The sequence below is a fragment of the Lissotriton vulgaris genome, chromosome 8 (assembly GCF_964263255.1).
Source record: "Lissotriton vulgaris chromosome 8, aLisVul1.2, whole genome shotgun sequence".
Classification (NCBI taxonomy): Eukaryota; Metazoa; Chordata; class Amphibia; order Caudata; family Salamandridae; genus Lissotriton; species Lissotriton vulgaris.
The window spans coordinates 287,182,874-287,192,819 of NC_141696.1; the positions used below are offsets into that span (position 1 = coordinate 287,182,874).

At 48.5% G+C, this 9,946-nt stretch overlaps 1 protein-coding gene across 3 annotated transcripts in view; it reads right to left on the minus strand.

The window, feature by feature from the left end:
- LOC147696974 (multidrug resistance-associated protein 1-like) overlaps nucleotides 1–9,695 on the minus strand; it is a 547,338-nt gene extending 537,643 nt beyond the window's left edge. The window contains exon 1 of one of the 3 annotated variants that reach the window (XR_015299277.1): nucleotides 9,274–9,538. Coding sequence is in view for 1 of the 3 variants with exons in the window: in XM_086934056.1 (XP_086790182.1) it covers nucleotides 9,274–9,336 (63 nt within the window). In the remaining 2 variants the exon portion in view is untranslated. Of the gene's footprint in view, nucleotides 1–9,273 lie in introns of all 3 variants that reach the window. The other 2 variants (XM_086934056.1, XM_086934058.1) reach the window with 2 other exon arrangements.
- Between the last annotated feature and the right edge of the window lie 251 nt (nucleotides 9,696–9,946).

Below are 9,946 nucleotides of genomic sequence, written 5' to 3' on the forward strand. Positions count from 1 at the left end.
ATGTTACTAAATAGTGATCTGACCATCCCACTGGTAGGGTTTTTCCCATGGATACAAGGTCCTCTTCTGCGAAAATTAGGTCTAAGATGTTGCCTTCCCTGTGTGTGGGAGTGGTTACCCATTGTTTTAGCCCTAAATTGGCACAGGATTGTGTGATGTTGTGGAAAGCTGTGTCTAGTTTGCCATTGGTCCATAGGTTAAAATCCCCCAACACTAGTAATCTGTTATGAGTAATTGTCATGTTATTAATAACTCCAATCATTTCCTGCTGTTGCATGGCATTACCGGCCCCTGGTGGCCTGTAGCATACAAGCCTGTAAGGCAGTGACCTGAGTCATGTTTTATTGAGAATCCAAGGAGTTCTGCACAAGATACTTTGTCAATGTCTAACATAGCGATGTTCAGTTCTTCCCTGAAAATGACTCCAGTTTCCCCCCTCGTTCCTTAAGCCTGGGGTTGTGGAAGACCTTGTACCCCACTGGGCATGCCGGACCCAGCTCTGACTGGAGCCCAGCTACCGTCAATGTTTCAGTTAGAAACAGGACACCCAGGTTGCGGGACTCTATTAGTAGTTGTATCTCGGTTGCATGTTTGGGGAGGGATCTGACGTTGAGGAAGCCACTTTTCAGCTCTCCCTTACTTCTATCCCCTTGTGCTGGCTGAGGTGTTTTGTCTGGCAGGGTATGGCTGTTGGTGGCTTCCCTGGGTCGTGTCGATATCCCCTTTCCCGGTATTATGGCCAGGTCAGCTCGAATAACAAGGGCTGTAGTCTGTCACCACGCATCCATCAACTTACGTGCTGCTCATGTCTCAGTTAGCAGCTTTCTGTCGCGGCTGCACCAAGCTGATCCCTTATGACAGCCGGAGTCCGCCGAAGACTAGAGCGCTACCCCCAAAATGGCCACCAAACTCGGGCCACAGGAAGTGAAGGTACGGTGATATTGCGTCTGCCAGGACTCCCTCCACACAATCAGCACAATTTCAAAGAATATGGGCTTTAAGCAGTGTAGGGTAGCACCATATTTTTTAAAAACACTCTCAGGTCCTTTGGTTTACTTCTCTGTAGCAACTTTCTTATGGGCTTGCATGAGAAAAAGGAAGGGGGTGGCATGAAGTAAATTGAGTTTGATTAGCAATCTCAACGTAAGTAGACCCATGATATAAAATGTTTTTATATACTTTTATCTCTTTTTTTTATATCTTTTATACACTTTCATCTCAGCTTAGGTTTGTGAAGAAATATTCGGAATTTTGAATGATAATATTTAGCAATAACATCTTTTTATAGATCCATTTGTATGTGCTTTTATGGTTATTTTTTAATATGACTGAATAAAGATGTTGAGTGATTGATTGATAGGTGACGTTTGATGTATAGTGAGGTTGCTAGTTTTGTAAGGCACATTGCCTAGGAATGTTTAAGTTCATAATGTGACCTTGCTTCAATAAAGCGGCCTTTTTAGGTTTCGCTGGGGAATGGAGCTGTAAGCTCCGCCTCCAGAGAAATCTGTAGTTTCTAGTATGGGTGACTTGAACACGCCCCTCTGCTTCATTGGCTAGCTCCATAAATGGAGGCTAGCCATTGGAACAGAGAGGCGTCCGTCATGGCCGGACCAGATTTGGGGGCGTTCCCGAGAATCTTTGGCTTTTGGCTACGTCATTATACGTCAGCCAAAAGCCGGGAACGCCCCCGAATCTGGTCCTGCCGGGCCGTGCTTGCTGCTGTCCTGCCTTGTGTCCCTCCTCCTGCCGTCCCCCCTCCCTGTCCTGTGCACGTTCCCGCCTCCCTCCCGACGTCCGTGTCCTTTTCCGCCCCCCTCCCGCCCCCCTCGTCCTCTCCCGCCCCCCCCCCGTGTCCTCACAAATTGTGGTATCCCGTAGCTTCCTCTGGTACTCCAGGTACAGGAAGAATCGAGTGGGGGGGGAGAAGGAAGGCGTCGCGCAGAATGAGTGAGCGCCAAAGCTATCTGCCTCGACTTTAGTGAGCATGAGATCGGCGCGGTTCTAACTGCGCTCCTGCATGGTGCCTCGTGCCAGTCAGCGCTACTTCCTGGTCCTTAGTGGCGCTCTGCTTGCACGGCGGCATTACTCGCCATGCGTGCACTCTGTGATACAGCCGAGACACTCCGCGGCCCGAACCTCTGGTACTCTAGCGATACTTTCTCGTACTCTGCAATACTGAGACAATCCTCCGTTCTTTGGAATTCACTTTGGTTTTTACAGTACTGTGGTGTACTCCCTGGTACCCGTTGCCTACTTGTAATACTCCTTGCCGCCATTACGGGAGCTGCTGCGCCGCAGTGAGAGGCGGAGAGCGGAGGCGGGGGACAGCGAGCGAGGCCAGCCGGGGAGAGCGCCAGGGGAGCCGCGGGGAGACGCCGACCCCCCTCCCGGACACCGCCCGACGGACATGATGTTTCCACAAAGCCGGCACTCGGGCTCGTCTCACCTGCCACAGCAGCTGAAGTTCACCACCTCCGACTCCTGCGACCGGATAAAAGATGAGTTCCAACTTCTCCAAGCACAATATCACAGCTTGAAGTTGGAGTGTGATAAACTGGCCAGCGAGAAGTCCGAAATGCAGCGTCACTATGTTATGTACTATGAGATGTCCTACGGCTAAACATTGAAATGCACAAGCAGGCTGAAATCGTTAAGCGATTAAATGGAATCTGCGCACAGGTGTTGCCATACCTTTCACAAGAGCACCAGCAGCAGGTTTTGGGAGCCATTGAACGAGCCAAGCAAGTGACTGCGCCCGAGTTGAACTCCATCATCCGTGTACGTGAGATGCCTTTAGGAACACCTTTGCTCTAATGAAGTGTGCAGGCGGGGTATGGAAGGGCTGATGGGCCGGCGGGGAAGATGACCGATTCTCACAGCTGCAACAAGAGATGCAGGGGTAGCTCTCGAACACACCTGACGCTCTTATTGCTTGATGTTTACCTGTTTGGTTGTTGCATCAGCAATCCTGTCTCTCTGGACTGGCACATGATATTGTGGGTACGGCATATCCGCAGCGGCTTGCAGCTGCCATTTTCAACTACGCCAATGACCCTAATGCAGGAAGCGCAGCAGGCAGGGGTTAGTGGTCTGAAAGCAGGAATGAGGCTTTGAACTGGGAAGGATTTCCATCTAGCTGGGGAAAACCCTCCCCAAAAAAAAAAAAAAAGATAAGTCACCGTCAGAGTGAAGCGCGAGGGGATCTGATGGAAGCGCTTTTAACAAATCACAGCTGTGAGAACGGTGAGTTGTATGCACTTTTTTGGGGGGTGCGGTATGGGTTGAACCCGGAATGATGCACTAAATAGGGGTAAGTAGTGGAGGGGGTGAGCACTAGAACCGGAAGCACAGGTTTTGTGGAACGAAAAGTCTGCCTCGTTGGGTATGTGGGATAAGTACAGGCAAGGCGAATCACCGGGAATTAGGTCCCACTATCCCCCGCAAACGTCTGCGTCGTTTAGGAGACAGTGCGAGTACAGACACTGGGGCAGGTGTTGGAAGAAGGAAATAAGCCTGGTTCCGGGAAGAGCTTTGGGTAAGACCCACCTGTGCGAGGGGGCAGGTTATGAGAGCAAGGCATCTTATGTGTAGGTACTGTTCGTGGGGGGTGGTTAGTTGTGGCGCTCCCGCCTGTCACGCATTACCTCTGCGTGTTTCCTGGGCTGTGAGTTGTTCTCTGCCTCAACATTGCCTGTCCATGGGGCATCTGCTGGCCGCACCGCCCGTTCTCGGAGGGCGCGGGAGTCTGCGTGCTACAAGTTGTTTGTGTCCTGTTTCTCAATGTTCCAATCCAAATCATTGCCTTTTTAGAATACTACAACCCGCCCCCTTTCAACGCTCTCACACTTATTGTAGAGTTGGAAGGAATGTATCGGTAGTATAGTAGGTGCAGTGGCACCGGCGAACGCCAAGAGGGCCCATTACAGCCCAGACACGGGGGCGTACCTTCCACGGGTGCGGTACCTACCAGGGGTCCCAGAGACCCACTGAACCCCGGTTATTGCTCCCATGTTATAACCCAGACTGCAGCCATGGGTAGGCTGACCACCAGGCGTCCCGGATTTGCCCGGACAGTCCCGTTTTTTTTCGCCAGCTGTCCTGGCAGATTTCAAGAAATTAAGTTCAGTCCCAGTTTGTAGAGAGGGTCGGCTGAAGTGGGAGGTATATTTTTGTTTTGCAAAGCAGGGATGGTTAGCAGCTGTTATAAAAAAGTAATTTAATTAACAGGCCTGCTACTGGCTTTACAAATTGCATTTTATGTGTGTTCTTACTGCCTCTTCTGTAATTTTCTGCTAAGGGGCACTGTCACTGTGTGCCCGGGTTGAAGTAAAAGTGTAAACCACCTATTTTTGGAAAATGTCCCGGTTTTTGGCTTTAAAAATCTGGTCACCCTAGCCAGGGGCCCATTTCTTTCCTTGCTCCAAGGCGCACAATACACGAACTATATATTTCTGCCCAGATATAGCTGTTTTTGCATGCAAACTTGGGACACACGGTCCACTTCCCTTGCTTGCATTAAGGCCCATGGCACCTTTGGTACGAACCTGGGGTGGGAACGTGCGTCTCTCCCTCTGGAGTTAACTATGTGCATGGACTGGAGTGACCGTCGGTACTTGAGTACATTTGGGGCGTTGCCAGAAGCTCTGGGTGACGAGTGGTGTGTTTGTGTGTGCTCTTCTGATGGCCAGGGTGGTGTTTGAGTTCCCTGCTGTGGTATTTGATGACTTCCGGCCATGTCTCCACCTCTTGCGCCCCTCTTTGTTTAGAGCCATCCAGATGTTTGCCCGTGAAGGCCCCGGTGCTGGGGGCGAGGGAGGGGCTTCTATTATAATGTAGAATTGGGAGGGAAGCGGTCATCACAAAAGAGCCAGAGGGCACGCGGAAGACCCGATAGGTGGTTGGGTCAGAATGGCCGACTGCATACCTCGTTCGCAAATTAAGAGGTGCAGTCAATGGAACGAATACGTGTAGGGAGGGTGGGGAGCTGCAAACTCCCTCCAGGTGTACCTGACTGGGGCTTCGAGAACTGAGGTTTGGCCCTGGAGAGGGGAGTCTCCAGCAGCCCGAGTAACTTCACTAGGGGCGAGGGTGGAGGCAAACGGGTTTTCCCCTGGTACAAAAGGATGTGTGGAAGCAGGGGCGGGCTCTTGTTATGCACGCCCATCGAGAGATGGGGCGAGAAAAGCCATTTAGAGTGCCCGGTGCGTTGGCCCCTGCAGCGCGCACCGGGCCTGCTTGTTCAGCTGAGGGCTAGGTCTGCGCGACTTTGCCTTCTTCTACGTGACGTCTGTGATTCCTGCAGCTTGGGGCGGGGACTTTTTCTCACACACAATTAGGTTTGTTCGACAATAAGTACCCTTCACGGGGTGGTGATTGTTTTAGCTCACTGGCTTGTGGCGGGTGTGCCTGGCTCAGGGCTCATCGCCCTCCGGTGTGTGCGTTGCAGTGCGTGGTCTTATCACAGTGCAGTGACTTTGTTCTAGCTCGGGTACCTTTGTTCTAGCTCGGGTACCTTGTTGTAGCTCAAGGGCGTTATTTGACGGTTGCTTTGTGTGGCTCTGAGTAGAATATTGAACAGCAGTGTGGTATGTTCTGAGGCACTGAATCCGTCGGGATTGAATGTCAGTGGGCAGAGATGGAGTGGCTGCATTATTGGTGCACGTGCCCAGCATCATTAGCAGAGTGCACCACCAGACCCTACTATTGAGACCAGTGGCTATTGGTTCTCCTCCTGCCCGCTCAGCAGGGCCACCGTCGTCCCCCTGTTTCCTTGGCTCTTTTCAGCTCTGACATATTTCAAGATTCAATCATATCACCAGTTCTCCCAAATCTCTAGTTCACAACCGACTGGACCTCACGGAGTTCTTCAACGGTACCTGCTGCAAGGACGCATGCATAATTCAGATGGTGACATAGGGTGGATATGGACTTCTCGGGGCCTGACCATTTCCTCCGAGCTGTCAGTCGGTGGATTCAGACCAACTTAACTCCTCCAAAATGTGCATCCCAACCACTAGAGAACAGGAGAATTACAAACCAAAAATAACCTGGCATCAGGGGTTTGACCCACTGCCATCAGTATGAACTTAAGTACGAAATCTGGGAGTAATTATGGACTCCAGTCTTTCCCTGATCTCTGAAGTGAATAAAACCCCAAAAAAGTCTTTCTAAGTGGCATCTATTGTTTGATAGGTTATCCCTTCCTTAAGTTTCTGACAAGTTATAGCCCACCATCACCCTTGTTGTGTCGATGCAAATGGTCTCCAGGGAGCAGCACCCCCTCCCAGCTCTGACAACTGCAAAGGATCTGGCCTTTGGATGCAGGCCAGCTCCTGGTGCATTGGAATGCTTCACACCAGTCCTTCAAGCGCTTCTCTAACTCCTAATGGCCAAAGGCCTTCAAGGCACTCTGCATTGTTTACAGATCCACCCAAACTGCGGGCTTATGCTCCATACAAGCACATTTCTTAAGCCTCTTGCATGAAATTACTCGGCTACATTTTGTTTGTGTTCAGTAGCAAGAACATAATGTTTGTTCTTGTTCCAAAGCAGCCGCTCAGTGAAAGGATGGCGGTTTTATTGATTTTAACCATGTGGCAATAGTTATAACCTTGTATTTGTCCTCCGTGCGCCCTGGTTAGGGGCTGTGATCTAGTTCTAACTCCGAGTTGGCAGCGTTGCAACCCAGGCAATAGATGCGTTCTCTACCTTGAGCAGCAGCTTTGCAAAAGGCGAGGATCTGTTCCGCTGCAAGATTAGAAAAGTACTATTGATGTGAGACTACTTAATCGATCGCTCTTAGGAATGTTGGATGCATGCCGCTTACATTTATACATGTGCCTATGAGCATTTCTGTCTACTAGATACACACATGTCTACCAAATGACACGGCTGTAGGCGTCAAGTTTTTTCTTTTCAACTCTTTAACATAAGACTTGGGCATTTACATTTGCCCAGTCATCCTGCAGGCCATATTGTAGGAATATGACAAGGCCCTAACATTTACATAGAACTCAAGAACTCATGATCATTTCTCTTATGTTAGTGATTTTATAAAGTGCAACATATACACCAGATGCCCGGACAATAGAAGAACTAACAAAATGTGCTGCTGCTTGAGAGAGAGAGCCCGAACCTCCTGATGACCAGGGGCCATGGGATTAAACGCATAGTTTTCATCATTGCTGGCCCCAAGGCAGACTTTGAGCATTAAGGGTATGCTTGTGACTTGCTCTTGCTGAGACCAGTATACAGTAAGCAATTACAAAGAAACTTCTCCATAGGATGCAGACCCATTAATAGTTTGAGGAGGGCGATCACATGGAGCCTAAATTATAAAGCCCTGGTGGAGGCTAGTCATCCTTGGACTTGACTATCCAAACATCATATTGTTAGCATCTCTTCTTAACGATACACACGAGGTAGACGTCATGTAAAGGGTGAGCTCCGGGTTCTTTTTAAGAAAGCATTTGATTCCTCTTTGTATTGCATTGGTCGTGGATAATACCTGCTGCATGTGCTTTCCTGTGGTTTCTCTTATTGCTGCTCTCCTGTTCAATATGTTCCAGCCTAACATCAAGTATCAAAGCCACTTTTTCCCAGGACAGTGGCACTCCCTGCAGCTTAAAAGTCCCAAATTCAACAGGCCAGATCAATGAAGAGGGAGCTTGGATGATTTATTAGGGCTGATGCTAATATATGCGAGATTAAGATATTTCTTTCTTATTTTCTACACAGTTTCTTCTTTCTTCTTTATTTCTATATCGCTTTAACTGCTGCTCTTCTCTTTGCCGTTTTTCCAAAATACTTGACTGTGCCTCTTAAAAGTGTTCAAATCTTATGGATGCATCTCGTTACATATGGTACCCACAATCACTTAAAGTACGTATGTTGTGATCGGTAGTCTCTGTCACCTGCTATACATTCCACCATACAGTTTAAGATTCTTTTTTGTATTTGTATTCATCCATTTACACCCTTTTACGTTAAAATAGCTATAGCTTTACTGTATAGTTGCTATAAAAGCTTATAATATGGTATAGTGTGCACTTAAAAAAAATCACTCCACTGCAAACAAAAAAGCATGAATAAAAAACATTGCCATTTACAATGCCAGTAGCTCCAACTCCAACAAATGTGAGACCTATTGCAATGTAAATAACAATGCCATTTATTTATAAGTAAAAAAAAAAAAAGAAATGTCATGAGCAATGCCAATAGCTCTAACTTTTCCAAAGGCGAAACCATTGCATTGTAAATGCTTGTTCCCATTTCAAGTTGTCAGTGTCTGTGCTGTACCCTCTCGCTCAACAGCGGCTGGTCCCACATTAGTGTAATGGGGCAGAAGATGAGCTTAAGTCAGGAGAGAGGGAAATCTGCTTTCCACTGCTGAAGTGACCAATAAACTAATACAACAAATATATAAGATGCCCTTTATTGCTGCGCATAAGCTGTTCTGTCAACAGATTGCCCCAAGAAAGTACATGCAAAGCACCTTGTTCAGAATCCCTTCCGTAACCTTATAGTGCATGACAGCCTTTTCAGCCAAGCAAACGCAAGTACGGGAGCAAGTCACAACTGCGTCGGGTGCCATGAGCAAAGATGCGCCACAGGGATATAGATACAAATAATGCAGCAGGCGCAGTGGCACCGGAACCCAGAGGTGTGTGTGAGGGGCCCTCTGTATCCTAATGAATGGTTGTTTTTTTTTTTTTACTACCAAAACAGAGGAAAGGGGGGCAAATGCAATTTCTTACATTATTCAACTAAAAAATAAGCCGCTGTGTCACCTACAAGCACAGATGATATTAAAGCAGCTTTATGAGAGACCTTTATTTTATACCATTCTCTGTTTGGCTAACAGAGGCGAGGGTTTTATTAGCATGATTTAAAACTGTGAGAGCTGAGCAGTGAGTGATGACTCAGCTCCTCCCCTCAGTCACGCGTGTAAACAAACGCCTGCATCACAGTGAGGCTGCCGGTGCTTATTATTAGAGTTTCGAAACTAGACAGCCGCTGCATCCCTCTGAACTGCTTGTATCGTCTTCCTACTCCGCCCGGGAACCACGCACATGGAGCAACAGACAGCACGGGGGCGGCATTTCAATGAAACTTTACAGAAACAGGATTACTTAGAAACCATAATATCGATTGCAGGTAGCTGCGAGGAGGCGGGCACTGTTACATGCTGCCATCCGACACCCAGCAAACAGTTTCACTCCAAGAAAGCTGCACAAATACAACTTGCAATAGTTAAAGTTCTTCCCCTACCTTCTCCTGTGCGTGCACCCTTTCGTAGGAGAAGCGGTCCCTTCCGAACACAGCGTTCAACATCTCTGCACTCCCAAACTCGTTCCTAAACGACAGCAAACTGGAGTGGTCCCAGGACGCAGAGTCCGCTCACAAGCTGCTGGGCAGGGAGCGGGGCCTCGTGACATCTGGGAGGGGAACCGGTTCTTGGACAGCCAGATCATAAACAGTGGCTACCCTCTGTGTTCAGGTGTCACAGTGCTGCTTCCTAGTGCCACTGTCACCTGGTTTGTCCCGCCCCTTCTCCTGCCTCACGCCCATACATGACAGGCAGCAGATTAACCCAACCACATGGCTGCCGGCCACTCCATGCGTTGTGCAATATTTAAAAACCCATGGCAGTGTGTACAGTCCTGCACTGTGACCGTCTTCAGAAAGCAATCGCCTCCTTACACATGCAGACAGAAGCAGCAGAATTCCGAGACAGAAGCAGCAGAATTCCGAGCTGAACTTGTTTTACCCAGACAGTGTTTCTTTAAAGCGTTTACATTGCAGCACACGGAAGTCTGTCAGCGCTGTCTTTTTCCCACTGCTGCTCACGTTATATATTTCTGAATCATAGCGATTAATGTATTAAAGATCGAGCTTATGCTAATGTAAGCCACATTCATGCTGTCTCCTATCAATGAAGTCG